General features: G+C 43.0%; 1 protein-coding gene across 1 annotated transcript in view; it reads left to right on the top strand.

The window, feature by feature from the left end:
- Positions 1-2,360: 2,360 nt before the first annotated feature.
- The window catches only part of MLXIPL (MLX interacting protein like), a 236,477-nt gene continuing 218,080 nt past the window's right edge, over positions 2,361-20,757 (top strand). Inside the window, exon 1 of the mRNA XM_082246020.1 lies at positions 2,361-2,642. Within this exon, the coding sequence (XP_082102146.1) occupies positions 2,419-2,642 (224 nt within the window). The 5' untranslated portion in view covers positions 2,361-2,418. The remainder of the gene's footprint in view (positions 2,643-20,757) is intronic.

Raw genomic sequence — 20,757 nt, 5'->3', positions numbered from 1 at the left:
TTTTTTACCAAAAAAAAAAAAAAAAACATGATGAAAAAATTTGATATTTAAATTTTTTTTATTGGGAATGTATTATAGCAAAGGAATTATGGGTATACCCGCGCTATGGTGCTATATAAAAAGTGCTTGTTATGCCTATCAGTTGTGTGAACCAAAATAAGATTAATAAACTGTGAAAAAGATAATATAAATAATTTTTTTGAGTTGGAGAAAGTCAGAGAGGCACTTCCCTAAATGTGCCACATCCCCAATAGATAAACCATGAACAAAATTCCCCTTGGGGTGAGACTTTGAAGGCACTAAGTACTAAATAATGTGAATAAAAAACTATTTTATTTATTTTTGGCATAAATTCACTAATGCTAAATTGCCAAACATTACCATGTTTGGCAATGCTGTTTACACCAATGGAATCTATAAGGTTGATGCCAACCACACCCCTAAAGAAGTACCTGTGAAAGCCCCGAAACGCGTTGGGTGTGGGGGTGCATCACAGCCTGTCCCAAGACAGGCTGGGATGCACACATGTCCTGTCTTGGGAGTGCACATGCTTAGGTCCCCCATACCTTACCGCTTGCTAAGAAGGCACCTAGAGCAGATATTTGATTTTATGATAGCGCGGGAGATATTCTTATTTTACATAGAATAGAAGATAGCTGTCAGATATTCCCTAGGTGACAAGTTTATCTGAGATATTCTGTGTTTGCTATCTCTGGATGCGAAATGACATGCTGAATGATAAACTATCAGTTGAAAGAATGTAACCAATACATATTTCAAGATATGAATAGTGGTATAAAACTGTCCAAAGAGAAGCATCCTGATATGGTCATACCCCTCAGGACAGCCCATTGCCACCTTGTTTTAATTGGTCAGGGGCATCTGTCAACACCCCTTTGATCCCAGAGAAAAAGGAAGACTCCCAACCAATGATCAGTTTCTCATGGTAACATCAAAAAGGGGACATATATAAAGTTTGAGAAGCGATCACACCTAGCTCATCGATTGAACTCTGATAACACCCAGGACATTGACTGCAAGGATTCTTCCTCCTCAATTCTACCTTATTTATCTAATTGCTGAATTGTGTCTCTATATCTTTGAAACACCCTTTTTCTGTAAATATTTTATTTGCACCAACGTTGACCTTTTCATTATTAAAATCTTATTTTGAAAAGTGTTAACCTTGTCCCCAAGCTCTTATTGCAAGCTATCAAAGAACCTGTCTCTTGGAGAGTGCTACTGTATAGAATAAACCCTATGAACATACCTGTCTGTGGTGACAGTGCGTGTTACAGATAAATATTCTAAAATCATAATTGGTATTTCTAAAATTAAGAGCTTCCTCCCAGTCTGATAACCCAGAGGTGGTGGCATTGAAAGGGTTAATTGCTTAATCAGCCCAGTGACAATCGCTCTCAGCCTGCTGGCACCAAGATTGTGGTCCCGCAAGCTGGAAAATCTTTGTGCAGGGTGCAGCTGAGAGTGGCATTGTTACGTACGTGACAGCGGGGTGTGAGATATTGGCTGGTCCTTTGTCACAAGTTAGTGAAAAGGGCAGGGATCTGATACCCACTTCCTTCAGAAACACATCCAAAGGGATGCAAACCCAGCAGCTTTCCTCATTAGTGCCCTGAAGCTGCACAGCGGATTGATCATTTTGAAGCCACTCCTATTGGACTCACTCAATTGATAATTATGAAACCACTCCCATTAGACTCATTTGGCACAGAGGAACAAACTGGGATTTCTTTAGAATAACAAAAGGTAGGAATCTGCAACAAAGGTTGGTATAATTCCTGCAATGTACAGAGATCAGTGACCCGAGAAAGTTTTTTTTCTCAATAAAAGTGGAGTTACACTTTAATTTTTGTAGGAATGATCCCTTTGCCAGCCCTTCCTCTTAACCCAAGCTGCCTCCCTGTATTGAGGTGCTCGCAGCCTATCTGACTGTAGAAATCTGAGCACCCATTTATGTAACACCTTGTTTATTATCACAGAGATGAAGACACAAGACACGCCCATCTACAAATATTTAGCCAGTGTTACAAGAAGTTCATTGATAGGAAACTCATAATAGTAAAGTTATGTAGGTGGTAAGGACAATACAATCCCCACACTGTGCGATGCCACCCTCCCTCCAGGGTGCCCTGCCTATAAAGCCCTGCAAGGGGCTGCCATGCCAGCAGCATACAACCCTTACCTGACAGTTTAAGACAGAGGGGCGTGCCTGGCTGGAATAAACTTGGAAGGGGCGTGGTTATGCAGATAGTGCGGCTAGTGTTCGCTGGTGATTGGAGAGCGCGTGCAGTCCTTGGTTCCTCTCTTCTTATAATTGGTGTGTACCTGCTGGGGGGGCGTGTCTTCGCTGCCCGGGTGTCCCCCTCCGGCTGTCATTTCCTCGGGTGTTTGAGCAACATGGCAGGCTGCTGCTCTGGACATCTCCAGGGGGCCACACCGGACTCTGACTCGGACTCTGATACGGAGGGGCTCCGACCCCGGCTGCAGGTCATCCATAGCGGCCACTTCATGGTCTCCTCACCCCATCGGGGGAAAGAAGCCGAAGGTCCGGGCAATGTCCCAGCCAGCAGCATCGATCCTACGCTGACCCGACTGTTCGAGTGTATGAGCCTGGCATACAGGTGAGTCCTGACTCTGCATGACCTCACAGCTGACAGCTGTCCCTGATTTCTACAGTCCCAGGAAGTGTCCCTGATCTTCCACACTGCAATACCCTTCTCTATATATAATGTATATTATACATCATCACATGTGCTCATGGATGGGAATGGGGGATTGGGGCAAGTACCCCCCCCCCAGGACCCCATCCAGAAGGATCCCCACATACAAAAAATATAATCAACGGGTTTACTTCATTAAAAGTTATGCTGGGAAGCAATATTTTACCTGTAGTTATCTGTACAAGTTTTTACTTTGGTTTATGTATGACTGCTTACACCCGAAACCTGTTCCTGCCTCCCGGCGGCCCTTTAAGGGGCTCCAAACAATGGAAAATAAAGTTTCTGCCAATGTGACTCCTCTGATTGGCTGTCACAGCCAGGGCAACCATCAGAATTTAGAAAGGGGCCCCTTACACAGCTTGAAGCCTGGGCCCCTCCGGGCCTGACCACCAACATTCCGCAGGGCCCGCCCTCTGGCTGTCCCACCTAATCCGCCCACTGGCCATCCCACCGAGTCCTTCAGTGCACCCACTTCTATTTTAACACTCTTACAACTTAATACTTGAAAATGAAAACAATCCAGCAAAGAGGCATCCCCATTTATTCATCCCAATCCAGTAAAGAGATGGTCTCATATATTCAGCAAAGACACATCCCAATCCACCAAAGATATGGTCTCATATATTTACCAAAGACACATCTCAATCCACCAAAAAGATGGTCTCATATATTCAGCAAAGACACATCCCAATCCACCAAAGAGATGGTATCATATATTCAGCAAAAAAACATCCCAACCCAGTAAAGAGATGGTCTCATATATTCAGCAAAGAGACATCCCAATCCAGTAAAGAGACGACCTCATGTATTCAGCAAAGAGACATCCCAACCCAGTAAAGAGATGGTCTCATGTATTCAGCAAAGAGACATCCCATTCCAGTAAAGAGATGGCCTCATATATACAGCAAAGAGACATGCCAATCCAGTAAAGAGACAGCCTCATATATTCAGCAAAGAGACATCCCAATCCAGTAAAGAGATGGCCTCATATATTCAGCAAAGAGACATCCCAATCCAGTAAAGAGACGGCCTCATGTATTCAGCAAAGACACATCCCAATTCAGTAAAGAGATGGCCTCATATATTCAGCAAAGACACATCCCAATCCAGCAAAGAGACATCGTAATCCGGCAAAGAGACAGCCTCATATTTTCAGCAAAGAGACAGCGCAATCCAGGAAAGACACATCCCTTCAGCTGCATCGGCTTACTCTGCAGCCACCCTGCTTTAGTAATTGCTAGTTACTACAGCAGCAACAACACCGTTTCGTTGGTTGGGGCCTGGGCTGCCGGGCCCCTCGGAACGCCCAGGCCCCCTACATGTGTATGGGCTGATGGCTGCCCTGGTCACAACAGTCACATGATTGAGAGCCCCACCAGCTCTTGATCAGAATAACGCTGGGTATATGCGGACTGAAAATCGTCAAATTTAGCAGGAACCGAAAGGCTTTTGGATCGTGTGTACTGCTGTCTGTTCAACAGAAACCGCTTTAATGCCTAGTACACATTAGAAATTCGGACGGAAAATACCATGGTACGATAATCTGATCCTTAGTACACAGCTTTCGAGAGCCGATCATGACAGTTCATGCAAAATTTTCTGAAGGGACAAGCACAAAATGTTTTTTCGTAAGATAACAGAACGGGACGGCTTTCACTTAATCAGTACAGTATTTTGCTTTACAAGAATTTTTGTAACTTTGTTTTTTTTTTTTTTGTAAATCAGGAGTGCTTTATTGAACAAAAAATAAAGATAATACAGCATAGTTTGTCACATAAACAGAGTAAAATGCTTTATCTGAGTAGCAGTTGAATACAAGGCTACAAAAGTCATTGGTACATTGCCATGATGAATATACCTTTTACATGAACAAAATGGGTAACTTTAGTAACCTCTTCGTTTTCAATATGAGACTTCAGGGGCGAGTCCAAAGGGTGGTGATAAATGGGGAGTACTCGGAATGATCTGGTATGGAAAGTGGGGTCCCCCAAGGTTCTTTCCTGGGACCAATCCTTAAATTATTCATAAACGACCTAGAGGATAGGATAAAGAGCACAATCTCCGTATTTTCTGACGATACCAAAAAAGGCAGGGCAATAATTTCTACTCAGGATGTGGAAGCATTACAAGAAGACCTGAACAAAATAACGGGGTGGGCATCTACATGGCAGGTGAGGTTTAATGTTGAAAAATGTAAGGTAATGCATTTGGGTGCCAGAAATACGAACTCAAGTTACTCACTAGGGTGAGAACCTTTGGGGGAATCTAAGATGTAAAAGGACCTGGGGGTCCAAGTAGACGACAAGCTCAGCAGTGGCATGCAATGCCAAGCTGCTGCAAGCAAAGCCAACAGAATACTGGCATGTATTAAAAAGGGGATTTACTCCAGAGATAAATCAATAATTCTCCCACTCGACAAGACTCTGGTCCAGCCCCATCTGGAGTATGCTGTCCAGTTCTGGGCACCGGTCCTTAGGAAGGATGTGCTGGAACTGGAGAGGGTCCAGAAAAGGGTAACAATGCTAATAAAGGGACTGGAGGATCTCAGCTATGAGGAAAGACTACAAGCATTGAACTTATTCTCTCTGGAGAAGAGACGATTGAGGGGGGATATGATATCAATGTACAAATACCGTACTGGTGACCCTAGCATAGGGAACAAACTATTTAGCGAAAGGGAATATAAAAGGACTCGCGGCCATACGCTAAAATTAGAAGAAAAACAGTTTAACATTAAACTGCGTAAAGGGTTCTCTACCGTCAGAGCGGTAAGGATGTGGATTTCTCTTCCACAAGCAGTGGCGTCAGTGAGGAGTATCGATAGTTTAAAAAAAACGATTGAATGGGCACCTTAACAACCACAACATACAGTGGTATACAAGGTACTATTGACATAAACACTTATACACACACACATCATAGGTTGAACTCGATGGTGTCTTTTTTCAACCTCACCAACTATGTAACTAGCGTGCACAAAAAAAATGGATGATCATTCATCCGATATTCTCCTTGTGTGTGCCAGGCAAAAGAACCAGTTTCTGTTGAAACTTCATGCTGAAAAACCAGCATTCGACCACTGTTTCAAGCCAATGGCTGCAAGCACTGATCTGTGTATTCTGCGGGGGTAAATCCCTCCTGTCAAAATATAATAACGTGGCAGGAGAGATCCCAACTCACCCAACTTGCTAATGCCCATATGCATTGGGTGGCCGACAAGAGTTTAAGGAAGGTAACCTTTAACTGTATGTGTTTGTGGGATCTCGTAATGTTAAATCGTACATTCTGTAAAATGTGTGACTGTCATTGAGAAAGTAAACAAACTCCATTGTTATCGATCAGTTAGTGATTAGAAGTCGATTACAGAGGAAATTCTGTATAGGCGTGGGTCCAGTGCTGTCAGGCTATGCCAACCTCTCTGTTCTGTTTTTATATATTTATGTCGATGTTGGATGTAGGACTACTTGGAGTTTTGCTGCCATGTATTTGTATATTTACTTCAGAATTACAGTGGGGAAAATAATTATTTGATCCCCTGCAGATTTTGTAAGTTTGCCCAATTACAAAGAAATGAAGGGTCTATAATTTAGTGTATTTTAAATGATAGAGACAGACTATCAACCAAAAATCCAGAAATGATACAAATGTTATAAAATTGAGTTGCAGTTCAGTGAGTAAAATAAGTTTTTGATCCCCAAGCAAAACATGACTTAGGGCTCTTTCACACGGCCGCTCCGTGTGAAAGCTCCGCTGCGGGACTTTTTTTTTTTTCACGGAGCGGATGACATTTGTGTCATCCGCTCCGTATGTCCGCATATCATCCCATCCGTTTGCGGATGATATGTGGACATAATGTAAGTCTATGGGCATTGCGGATGTCAGCGGATGACACCGCTGACATCCGATTTTCCTTCCTTTCCGTTTTTTACACGGAGGAAAAATAGGGTTCTGTTCCGTTCCAAAAAACGGAACAGAACTGAAAGGAGGAAAATCGGATGTCAGCGGATGGAATTCCGCTGACATCCGCAATACCATTGACTTGCATTATGTCCGCAAATCATCCGCAAAAAAATAGGATGATTTGCGGACACACGGAGCGGCCGTGTGAAAGAGCCCTTAGAACTTGGTGGAGAAACCTTTGTTGGCAAGCACAGAGGTAAGACGTTTTCTGTAGTTGGTTATCAGGCTTGCACACATCTCAGGAGGGATTTTGGTCCACTCTTTTTTACAGATCTTCTATAAATCCTTAAGGTTTCTTGGCTGTCACTTGGCAACTCAAAGTTTCAGCTCCCTCCATACATTTTCTATAGGATTAAGGTCTAAAGACTAGCTAGGCCACTCCATGACCTTAAAGCGGTTGTAAACCCAAAAATTGAAAAAAAAAAAAACCTGCAAGACAAAGGCATAATGAGCTAGTATGCATCGCATACTAGCTCATTATGTATTACTTACCTTAGAACTAAGCCCCGACACGGACCCCCGGACATCGCTGCGGGCGCTGCCATGATCCCTCATCGTCTCTTCTGGGTTCGGCGGCTCCGGCGCTGTGATTGGCCCGGAGCCGCGCCGACGTCACTCCCGCGCATGTGCACGGGAGTGATTTTCCGGCAAGCTCCCGGCAAGTAAAACTGAAGGTCCCCCCGGACCTTCAGAGCGCATGCGCCGCTCGCGTGAGCGGCGGCATGCACTGCAAGTATCTCCTAAACCGTGCCGGTTTAGGAGATATTAATTGTACCTACAGGTAAGCCTTATTATAGGCTTACCTGTAGGTAAAAGTGTCAAAAAGCGGGATACTACCGCTTTAATGTGCTTCTTCTTGAGCCACTCCTTTGGTGCCTTGGCGGTATGTTTTGGGTCATTGTCATGCTGGAAAACCCATCCACGACCCATCTTCAGTGCTCTGGCTGAGGGAGAAAAAGGTTCTGATCAAAGATTTTACAATAAATGGCTCCATCCATTGGCCCCTCAATGCGGCAAAGTCGGCTTGTACATTTAGCAGAGAAACAGCCCCAAAGCATAATGTTTCTACCTCTGTGCTTGACTGTAGGGATGGTGTTTTTAGGGTCATAATCAGCATTTTTCTTCCTCCAAACATGGTGAGTCGAGGTAATGCTAGAGAGCTCATTTTTGATCCCAGCTTACCACAGTACTTTCTCCCAATCCTTCTCTGAATTATTTAGATGTTCATTGGCAAACTTCAGAGGGGCCTGTACATAAGCCTTCTGGAGGAGGGGGACCTTGCGGGCACTGCAGGATTTTGATCCATGGCGACATATGGTGTTACCAATGGTTTGTTTGGTGACTGTGGTCCCAACTGCCTTGAGATCATTCACAATCTCCTCCTGTGTAGTTCTGGGTTGATCCCTCACTTTTTTCATGATCATCCTTACCCCATGAAGAAATCTTGCATGGAGCTCCAGACCGAGGGCGATTTATAGTTATTTTGTATTTCTTTCATTTGCAAATAATCGCTGCAACATTTGTCTCCTTCTCACCAAGCTTCTTGCTGACGGTCTTGTAGCCCATTCCAGCATTGTGCAGGTCTACAGTTTTTTGTCCCTGACGTCCTTTTGATAGCTCTTTGGTCTTGCCCATGATCGTGAGGTTTGAGTCCTCATTCACAATGCGGGCGAGTTTGAAATTGTGCAAGTTCAGCTGACCTTGCACGATTTCAAACCCACATTTCAGTGCAAGTTTGGGGCGATTTGACAGCGATCTGTGGGGGTTCATGCACAGATGTCTATTGTAATTGCCCCTCGAAGTCGCCAAAATGAGTGCAGGAACTGATTTTGGGAATCAGGGCAGCGTCAATAGGCTCCAATTTGGCATGCGATTTGACATCACTAATCGCATGTCAAATCAGCCCAATGTGAACGGGGGTTCAGTGGAAGCAAGAGATTCTGTGGACAGGTGTCTTTTATACACATGACGAGTTGTCGTTAGGAGCACCTTCTTAAATTGACAGGACTAATCTGTTTACCACATGAGCACATACTGCAACTAGTCTGTGGGAGCCAGAATTATTGTTGGTTGGTAGGGGATCAAATACTTATTTTACTCATTGAACTGCTCTCAATTTATACCATTTGTATCATGCGTTTTTTTTCTGTTTTTTTGGTTTATATTCTGTCTCTATTATTTAAAATAAACCTATGATAAAAATTATAGACCCTTCATTTCTTTGTAAGTGTGCAAACTTAAAGTCTGCAGGCGATCATCAAATAATTTCCCACCGTAGAACTGATTTAAGAGTAACTCCAGGAATTAATCTGTATGGCATAGTTCAGTGGTTTTCAATCATCGGACCATGGCCATCCTTATACTGGGCCTCCAGCTAGCTGCAGATCCCCAAACATCCCAAAGTGCTTCTCACCTTCCATTGCCTCCTTCAACCATCCATAGTAGACAATTGTGGTAAACACCCCCCCCCCCCACCTCCTACAGTGCCATCCACATCCACCCTTCCACATTGCCCCCCTGCTCTTTGCAGTGCCACCCCCAATTTTGCAGAGCGTCCAGCCCCCCAAAGTACCTCCAACTCAGGGGCGTAACTACAGGGGTTGCAGAGGTTGCAATTGCAACCAGGCCCCATGCTCCAGGAGGCCTGTGCAGCTCCCCTGTACACCTGTAAAGGAGGGGCAGCCGGAGGCTGCATGTAGAGAAATCACTGTCCTCCTTTTTCCTCCTGTAGCTGCAGAAGAAAAATGGAGGAGATTGGTTCATCTGTATGCTGCCCCCGCCACTCCTCCTATCAAGTTCACTTGTGTTCTGCTGTCTCTGGGCCCCTGTGTGCTCCCTCCCCTCTCCTGCCAGCTGCTGCAGGGGATGGGTCACAATAGAGAAATAGGAAGGGGTCGGTAAATATGTAATTTACCAGCTCCTTCCTTTTCTGAATCGACAGTGTCATAGTCAGTGACACTGTAAAAACATTAAATAAAATGATAAAAAATAATACAATTAAAATACCAAAAAATAAAAACTACTGACACCAGTGGGTGAACTTCCAGGATCGCAAAGGTCACACTTGCGACCGGGCCCTGGCATTCCACCACTGTGGGGAGTCCCCAAGATGGCAGGAAGGGAGCCCACTGCAGAACTTGTGAAAGGGTCCTGCAACAAGAATAAAGGGCCCCACGATCAGTTGGAAAAGCCCCAGGCTTGAAGGGAAGGGCTCCGGCCAGGGGTCCGGGGGGGCCCTTCATGGTTTCTTGCACCGGGGCCCTGAAGGTTCTAGTTACACCTCTGCTCCAACTTCTAACCATGTTCCACACTGCCTCCCAACCTCCCCTCCCTCCCAGCACCCTGCAGTTTTTCATAGTGCCTCTGCAAACCCCCAGCTTCCTGGAGAGACCCTCACCCCCCCCTCTGGAGACCCCTTCTTCCACAATTTCCACCAGACTCCTCCAGAAACCTCATCCTCTACAGAACCACCAAATCAACTGCAGAGTCCACTAACCACCTCTAGAACCCCAATGGCAACAGTGCCAAGTGAGTGAGGCCCTGTGATCAGTGTGTCGTGGGGCAGTCATTCACATAAAAGCCAAGCATGACCCAGAAGATTGTGGTTATCATTGAAGTAGTGCCAACAACTACAGTGACTTTCGGCAATCCATCAGGTATGAGATACACATACCTACATCATGCCAAGCTGGGCAAATGTAACTATGCAACACAAATAATTCCTGAAATTCAACTTTACCCTTTCTATGAATATATAACTTGTCAGTTCCAATGACATGCAATAAATGTTTTTTGCTGTGTAAATTTGGTGCATATTTTAATTGTTGTATATGAGGCGCCCACTGAGCCCAAGGTCTAAATCCGGCCCTATTTATTGAAATTAATTGGGTGTCAAAACAGGCACATTCTGCTGTGAACTGGCCCTCAAAGAGCGTTCCCCTCACTTCCACACCATTATAAGATGTAGGCCTTATGCATGAGGCCATATAAAATAAAATGCAGGTGTAGTTTTGCGCCTGAATACACACCAACATGGAAGAAAAATATATTTAAAAAAAAAAAATCATTTTTTTTCCAACAAATATATTGGAAATATATTTGAAATGCTACAATTTTGGCCATATTCAATATATTTCTAAAAATGTTTCCCTAAATATATTGGAAATATATTTTTCTTCCATATGGGCAGCTTCTGCCCATAGCCAGCCATAGTAACAAATGGCTGTATCCAGCTGTACACAGGCTCATGCCGCTACTTGTAGAAAACCTCCATGCTTGAAGCTGTACTCCCTTGGACACAGACAGTCTGCATCCATCGTTGTGTTTTTGTATGCATGCACAGGTTTCTGCACGTAGCAGCGTAAACCTGTGTACAGTCTTGTACAGCCATTCGTTACTGTGTCCTACTTTACGTGGCGACTGTGTATGCCAGACGTGGAAATGTGCCCACTATTTCCTTTACATTGTACATAAGGATTTCCAGTTATCTTGAGTTACCTTGAGTATCCTGCAGTTTTTATCAGCAAAGCCACGCACAGACACATCATCCATTCTCAGATGCATTTACACAGCAGATCTGTGAATGAAAAACTACAAGACCCCTCTGCCACACCTGCCAAGGGGATCACAGTTCTCAATAGAGCACAAGTGTGGTGGCATCACCACACTCGTAGTTCATTAATTTCTTCCTCCAGCCCCAGGTCCGTATTTCTGGTACCTCCATACAGAACTGGGGCTGAAGGAATGATCTGCAGGGCCTGTGCATTGCACCAGTGATACACTGCTCGTGGTTACAATGCTTTGCAGACCCCAATGGAAAAAAAAATAGTAATAATGTGTGTTTCCTTTTTTTAATATGGGTGCATTTATACATTTTTGAAAAAGGTGGAAATATGCTTTTAAGTTATAAGGTGCCAGATTGATCCGAGCAATCTTTGGCTATAAAGGTGCTGCTGTGAAACTCAGCAAATGAACATGAAAGGGTTAATTAGTGGCTAGAGTCCTGGGCTGTAGACTGGAGGGGAAATATGAAGTTTACAATGAGGATGATAATGGAGTGAGGTTCTCTTTTCTGGAAAGGCTAACTGAATAAAAAAGGACAGGTCTCTTTTATGTGGGGACTAATGCGATAATATTTAGCAGGATTCTTTGATGTAGGGGCTAATGGGATAATAATCTTGGATGTTGCTTAATGGAGACTTGCTCTTTCCTGGTCTGCTAACAGGGCTGATCTCTGTATGCACAAACAAATCATTTTTTATTCAAACTGTTTGGCAAAATGCAATGATGTGTAGTGTTGCATAGTAACCAATAACCACTGAGCTTATAATGACGATCATCTGTAACAGCTGAATTGTGATTGGTTGTTGAGGGGCATACTGCACAACCATATGACACTACACAGACTTACCGAGTAAGCCAGATGGTCTTCTGAACCCATTGACTGGTTAACAGTATTGAGGGACATTATCCTTAAAGAGAGCTAAACCCTCCTGTAACTGGAATCACTTTGGTTGGGGGGTCCCATGGAACACAGCTTACCTTAGAGAGGTTGGGAAATCCCTCTCTCAGCCCCCTAGGCCCCTTTTATGTGTAAGTCACCCAGTGTCTATTAGGGACACAGAGTGACCAAGAAAATGATGGAGTTAATGGACACTGAGAATATGGTTTGGATTACTCAAATGGGACAGTAATATCTGTCAACAATATATCTCAAGGAACATATGAAGACTCTGGGACTCTAGACCTAGGATTCATGTTAAGGCCTAGCTGCAATAGGAGATAGCTTCACACAGTCAGACCCATAGCAGGTGCTAATATCATCAGCTCAACCACCTGTCTTCTACACATTGTTGAATATGCTGATTTACTCACCTGTTGTCTACTGTGGGTTCTGTGTTTACATTTATAATGATGTGTATTGTACTTCAGGGGCTCTGTGACAGCAGTCTGCTAGTTAATTGGCTTAGGTTGATTGAATCACTGTCATCTGTTAGTTACTGGTGGGAAAGTAGAATACTGTTTGTGTTGGTGGTTCCTTAGATAATTAGTTCAAGTTAATTCTATTTCTGTATACAATTTCATCTGCATATGATAATGTAATCAGGCACCTGACCTGGTGGGGTAATCTGATCAGGAGGGGGTGATTTTAGTTCTAGCTGTGGCAAGAATCCAGTGTAATACTGCGGCTGGATTGGTGGGTTGATGCAGAAAAATGCAACTCAAGTCAACCTATACAAAGCAATGACAGGCTCAGGCTGACAGCTTGCATCCAGGGGCAATCATCTGTCTCTAACTGCAAGTCATTGCTCTTAGTTTAATTACATGTGAACTACTGCAGACAGCTGCGACCGCCTGTCATTGCATTTATGCAGGCTGAGCATCCGCAACTAGCTACATCTACCTGTGAATCCAACCCCAGCAGTGCGCCTGACCCTTACTGCAACTGGTACAAAAATCCTGTGTGAAGGAGGCCTACAGTGCGCGAGCAGCCCATTACCAATTACCGGTACATTATCTAATCACAAAGCATCAGACAGCTCTGTGTACCTAGCAGCTAATCTCCAGGGATAATAAGTTGCATGCTCCTATTACCTACTATTTCCCTTTTTTCCCAAGCAGAGGGGCGGGCGGTGGGGGGATAGGCAAAAAGCACAAGTTCACTTTAGGCAGCAAATCTTTGTTTCTTTTGTGAAGACTAAAATATTGTTTACTTGTACATTTTCAACTATACCATCCTAAAATATATCTAAAAATATAGCTGCTGCAGGTCATTGATATACCTTAATTATGAAATGTAATCAAATGGAGAGGAATATTGAAAAATGTAAGTGAATCATTTGAAGCTGAACTTCAGGTTTGGTCTTTTATTGCGTAGTTCCATCGATTCAGCTTGGGTCAATGGTAGTATACATATTTTATACCTGTGGGACCGCAGAGAGGATAACCACGGTAGTTGGCGCTACTACATCGATCGCTGTGGTCTTTCTGGTCCTGTGCCAAGCAGCTGCACTTCTGCATAGTAAACACAAGGGATCGCTGACTTGGCACCACCTCCTTTCACAGAACACCTTGATTTTTTTTTCAGTGAATACAACTTGTTCGCTCTGATTGGACGAGGGACGTCACCTCCCGCCTCTTCATCTCATCCAATCAGAGAACACCTTGTACTGTGAATGGAGGCCGTGCTGAGTTAGCGACCCCCTGTGTGCAATATACAGAATGGAAGCTGCCTGCATTGTAGGAGATCACTGCAATCACTTTGATTCTTTGATTTATGGTCCATGAGGTATGGAATATATATACTTGCGTACATTGGTTCAACAACAAACAAAATGGCCCCTGCCCCCACCTATAACTAGCCTTCATAGCAAAGAGCACATGGAAGGGCAACGCATGTGAGACAAAAACAGAAAAACACCCCAGCTCAATTCACCAACCATTTTGCGTACCAACCAAATTACCTGTCTAACACTATGCGTAAAAACAGGGTTTAGTTAGCACACATTTGATAACTCATGTGTAAGCTGCAGGGCCACTTCACAGCACCCTGTATTACCTGCAGTCCTAACTCCTGTAGATTTATGAGAGTCTCAACAATGGAAGCCCATGCACTCTAATGGATAGATAGGGAGCAGGTGAGCCTGGAGGTAGCCAAACCCTCCTTAAAGGCACTTGGGGGCACAGTGGATTAGGGCTGCAACTAACGATTATTTTCATAATCGATTAGTTGGCCGATTATTGTTTCGATTAATCGGATAAAAACCTAGAAAAAAAAAAAGTGTATAATTTAGTTAATATTCTTGAATATCTATATGCAGTGGTAAATATAACTATCCAGCTATATAGTTGGATATTTAATCCACTCTGAGACAGATATATATTTTATTAGAGGTATAAATGTGGTAATATCAGACTCAGATCAATATTTTTAAAAGACCTAAAACACTGTTTTGCAAATTTTCAGACCGGATTGGTATATAATATTTATGATAGACTCCGTTATTAATAGGCAGGTAGCTGGATATAAGCTCCCTGCACCTGCTGTCACTTATGCTGGCCATACACAAACTACATTTTTTTTAGAACATTTTTAAAAACATTCATTTGATTTTTTTCTAACCATTAGTGGGGTCTATTCGGTGTGCGTTGTCAACCACAGTGACAGGAAAATTTGAAGGAGCAGAATGGAAAACTTCTCAATCAAACAAATCTTCAGATAGTGTATGTGGTTTTTGCTCAGAAGTTATATTCATTTTAAAATTTATTGTTAAAAGCAAGTGGAATTTTCAAACAACACTCGTCCATTCAACGAATATACAATTTATTTTTGAACAAACATAAATGCAAATATTTTTGTCCAAAAATCCAATACATGTATGGGCAGCAGAAGACATTTAGTAGCTGCAGCATGCTTTTTTTTTATCACCTGTCATGATGGGGTTAAAAAAAAATAAAAATAGCCCTTTATAGTAAAGAAAAATAAGCAGATATCGCTACTGTAATATAATTATAATTTCTACTGTGAAACTGAAAGTATTATATCTTGTATCATGTGTAGGTATATAAAAAAATATGCCCAGAAGTCGGATATGCGGGATATTTTAACTGGGAGTCAAACATGAAGCTATATGAAGGGTGGAAAATAACATTTATATATTAAAGTAGTACTAAAAGCTGAGACTTTTTTTTTCATGGATACAATAATTTTAAATATAATGCACAATACTAGTAAACTTTTACTTTAAATGTAATTGTAATGCCTTATATTACCTCTAGTCTATCGGCCTCCACCTTCTCTGGGTTCAGATGCTCATCTTCCCAGCACAGAGCCCTTAAAGAGGTTGTAAACACTTTTTTTTTTTTTTTTTTTCCTTTTTACCCTGAAAGACAAACACTTAATGAGCTAGTATGCATCGCGCACGCGATGAGCCGACGGTCACGGCACAGGGCTCTGAAGGAACGGCACCAGAGGCCGTTCCTTTAGAGCGCATTCGCCAGTGACGTCACTGGATGCATCGAAGGTAAATATCTCCTAAATTGTACATGTTTAGGAGATATTTACAGTACTTATAGGTAAGCCTTATCATAGGCTTACCTATAGGTACAAGTTGTAGAGGAGGGTTTACTTCCTCTTTAAAGTTATTGTAAACCTCTTTTTAACAACAATCTTGTCATACTTACCCTCTCTGTGTAATGATTTTTCACAGAGCAGCACTGATTCTCCTCTTCTGCGCCCCCCCCCCCCCCCAACGGCACTTCTGGCCCCCTCCTGCCTTCAAAGTGCCCCTATAGGAAGCAGCAAAGTATAGTACTGTATAGTGTCCCTATAGCAAAATTAAAAAAACCTCTGCCTTTAGAATCACTTGGTTCCTACTCTTGACCAGGACTACATTTCCCATGAGGCATTGCTCCTCACACATTCACAAGTTCTCTGTCATCTACTGACATGTATGGATGGTTTACTGAGCTGTATGTGTGCTGCACTGTATTTTCTGATAAGTAAACTAATAATGCGCATTCTGTATGCAGGACAACTAATCGGCTGACCGATTAATCAATTGCGAAAATAGTTGACAACTATTTTCATAATTGATTAGTTGACGATTAATCGATTAGTTGTTTCAGCCCTACAGTGGATGCCCAGCTCATAGCACAATGGCAGCAAAGGCATCCAATGTGTCCACTCACCAGTATACTCAACAACAAACAAAATGCCCCCTGCCCCCACCTATAACTGGCCTTCATAGCAAAGAGCACATGGAAGGGCAACGCATGTGAGACAAAACCAGAGAAACGTCCCAGCTCAATTCACCAACCAGTTTGCTTACCAACCAAATTAACCTGTCTAACAGTATGTGTTAACAGTGTGCTAACTAAAGCCCTATTTTTAATGCATGCTGTTAAACAGGTTAATTTGGTTGGTAAGCAAACTGGTTGGTGAATTGAGCTGGGAATTTTTTCTGTTTTTGTCATACATTGGTTCAAGCTGCACCAATGTAACTCTGCAATAAAAACCATACCTGGTGTAAAGCTTTAATTTCAAGTGGTCCTGAATCAAAAGTTTGCCATCTTATAGGAAGCATCTAGAAATGTTATTTGTGCTTAAATCAGTACATTAAAGAAATTACTTTTTGTGTTCAATTCCTCCTGCAAAATATCTGCACTTCTGGTGCCTAGTCACTCTTTATAACTGTATCTACAGATCTACAGTATGAGATCTAAGGCACTGCTACCTCTGACTGCTATTTAATGAGATGTGGTGATGTCACTGTTGTTGTGTTCACTGTTCTCCTTGCCGGAGAGGAATCTATACCTGAGGACATCTTGTGCAAGGATCTCCCTGCTTCACCCCTATTAACTCTGTGCTTTATACAACTCTCCTGCTGGTTTTAACTGTTCCCTCATCAGTCATTAGGGGAAAGGGGCAGCTCTGTTAAGGAACTAAAACCGTACTCCTCTACCAACTTGATTACCTCCAGGGCTTTTTTTCACAGAGATCAGGTGAAGGAACTCCGCTTTATTGAGTCACCCCTTTTCTCTTCCCCCTACCCACCTCAGAACATCGTTCCTTGGTTTCACCCCATACCAACCTTTCGTTACTGACCTTTTAGAGAATACAGAATCAAGTATCATTTTGTGGTGATAAGTGATTTGTATGGCATGTGTTCATGATAACAGGAAAATAAGTAAAATAGGTCCCCTTTAGCCAGTAACAATAGAGCACCCCCCAGCAACAATAGACCCCTCCAACAATGATTAACCACCCAAAACAACCCCCCCCCCCCCGCCAGCAGCAACAACAGATTTTTCCACAGCACAGCCAGCATTAATAGGCTCTCTAGCAGCCAGCAACAATAGACCCCTCCCTCAACAGTAGATCTCTCCCAATAATAACTGACCACCCGGCAATATAAGACCCACCCCAGCAACAATAGGTCTCCACCAGCAACAGTATATCCCCCTGCAAAAATAGATCCCCTCCTGCTAGAATAGGTCCAGCCAGCATCTATATACTCCAGCACCACTTGCCATTACATACATACAGTAAGGGCTGGAGGTGCTGGAACTGCGTTCCCCCACGTTCCCGCTGAAAAAAAAACCCTGGTTGTCTCCACACATAGATACGGTACAGAACAAGGAGTGAAAATTAGTGATGGGGCAGGGAGCCTATAGCAATCATGGTGACTACTCCTGGGCCTTATGCTTCCTGTTTGAGCACAGCTTCCACGTTTCACGTCCTCATTATAGGGAAACCTATGCTGAAAGTATGACTGCCATTAATGACTAGATTTTGAAAATACTAGTTACTGACGCAACAATGCAGATCAGGATTTCAGATTTCACTGCCTATAACCCTGTTCAGCATCAGTGGTGTTTACTTACTAAAAGAGTAGATAGTTTTCACTTCGCTAAAAAGTAATGAGGTGAACCTCAATCATGTGCAAGGAAACAAAAAACAAAACTGAATTTTTACTTGTGTGTTATTGGGTGATAGAAGTAGATGCTGCTTTATTCAGTTAAAGTGGTTGTAAAGTCCCTATTGTGTACTTGTACCTACAGGTAAGCCTAAAATAAGGGTTACCTGTAGGTACAGTAAATATATCCTAAATGTGCATTGTTTAGGAGATATTTTACTATAGTAACAACCAGTGACGTCACCAGCGCATGCGCACTGCACTCTCAATGGACAACATGCCATCCATTGTGAGAGCCATGCCGCGGCTGTGATTCCTGCGCGCATGGCGGAATTACGTCACCGAGCTCAATGACGTCACCGAGGCTTAGCCAGTCGAACAGCCGAAGCCCAGGAATCCGGAAAGAAGAGCGGGTGAAGATGAAACCCTTTGCAGCGGTGACAGGGTGCTGCTGGAGATCTTTGTTCTAAGGTAAGTGTTTCATAATGTGCTAGTATGCGATGCATAAGAGCACATTATGCTATTATGCTTCAGGGCACCATTTTTGTTAGAATTTTTGTTTTGCGGTTTACTACTGCTTTAAGTCAGACATAAATGGATCAAAATTCAGCAGGTTTAGCAGGAACAGGCCGAATTTCCATTCATCTATGGGCAGGCTGGCTGTACTGAAGTTGATGTATCAATCGACTTCTGTACAGCTAGCCTGTTGTTGTTTTTTTTGGGGGTTTTTTTTGTGTGTGATCACTGCTGGCGGCTGTCAGAATACAACACCCCTGGTTAAACATACATGTAATGTATGGGCAGCCTAAAGGCTTGTACACACTGACCGAATATCAACCAGTTCAACAGAAACCGGCCAGCATTTGGCCAGTGTGTACAGCAGCCTGTCCGACTTCTGTCCGAAGGAAGGGGCATGCTTAAAAACCAGCATCGGATCAGCTGACTGGTGTGTTCTGGCAACGTGGGGGGGGGGGGGGTGGTTAGGGGCAGGGCAGAACACAGCCCCCTGTTAGAACACAATACCTCCGTGAGTATATTGCTGTACTAACATCACATAGTTAGTACAGCAAGCTCCTCGTTTATTTTTCCGTTCAGCCCGCTGGGTTGAACGAAAACAAAACTGTCTGTGCGATCCAGGTGTAAAGCCAGCCACTGATGGTAGGAACTTGCCAGATATTGGAACCATATATGGGCAGGCTGAATGTACTGAAGTTGATCGATCAATCAACTTATGCTGGCCATACACTATATATCAGACTAACTCATTTTCGAAAACGAAAACTCAGCCGTTAGAGCAGACGATCGTGCCATCATGTAATGACCAAATTTCAAAAGATAAATCGTTCAATGGACATAAATTAATTCAGTTTGTCACATATACCTAGTGCAAACAGGTCGGCCGAGAAACACATTAACCTTTCAATTTATCGTTCGGCCGGCAGATTTTCAAAACTGTTCCTTCGATTTTTCGGCTCTGAAAAGTTGAAAACGATTTTGTATTTGTGCCCATTAACTGGACGAAAAACGGACGATCGGACCAAATGACAGATTTTCGAACGCTTTTTCGGCAGGTGTATGGCCAGCATTAGATACAACCAGCATGTCAGATTTTACATGTGATTATTGCTAGCTGCTGTTATAGTGGCTAGCAATAGGCTCTGTGTTCTCCCGAGGGGACAGCCTCTCCTGCCGGGGGAGAACACAATGGCTCTGTGGGAGGGATTTCCCCCATTAGCAGTGATTGTGTTGATGGGGGAATCAAGCGATTTCTAATCCTGTAACCTGTGATTGCAGGAACCAAAATTACTCTGACTATGGGTGACTATGGTCAGCTTAAGCCAAGTGAACATTCAGTTTGCAAAGTGCTCAACTAGATTGCTTCAGAAAGAATTGCAACCTGTGGATCAGAATGACAGAAGCAGGTGATCAATGGCAGCCCCCAAGGCGTCCCTCTGCAAACATGTTATCAGTTAAATGTGTTATCTGAAATTTCCTGACAGCTTGTCTCAGTTATCTTCTGCCTCCGGATTAAACTCATTTTAGTTAAATGGTGGCCAAAGCAAGGGTTCAAATCTAATAGAGCATTCTTTTTCATGAATTGCATGCTATTTACAGTATACCCTCAGGCATGACTTTCAAATGTTAATTTGAACTGAACTGAACCGGGACTTGTTTGTAAAAAGTAGAGCATAGGGAAGTATATCTCATAGTAACCACAATGTAATATTTCTACTTTCTAGGAAAAGCTACAAAACTATTGCTTAATGGAGCACATTCAAAACCATTGTAGCTGTTAGGCCTCATGCACACTGGACGTTGTCAAAATGTCAGTAGAAAGCTGTAGCTGTAGAAGAGTTTTTCGTTTTTTTTGCAGTAGTGTTTTTTAGCTTTTTTCCAGCTGTAGCATTATTTTTTTCTTTTTTTTTCTTTTTTTTAGCAAAGCTATATTCCCACAAAATCTTATGGCTCAAAAACTTTGATAAATGCCGAATAGCTGCGTTTTTCAGCGTTTTTCAGCATTTTGAAGCTTTTATCAGAGTTAGTGTTTTTACAGCTGAAAAACGCCTCTTGAAACCCCCTAGTTCTGGGTTTTTTTTTTACAGCCAGAAAACGCCCCTACCAAAAACTGCTGATACCAG

The sequence above is a fragment of the Pelophylax lessonae genome (assembly GCF_965119305.1).
Source record: "Pelophylax lessonae genome assembly, chromosome: 2".
NCBI classification, from domain to species: domain Eukaryota; kingdom Metazoa; phylum Chordata; class Amphibia; order Anura; family Ranidae; genus Pelophylax; species Pelophylax lessonae.
This window is presented reverse-complemented; position numbering and strand designations above follow the sequence as displayed.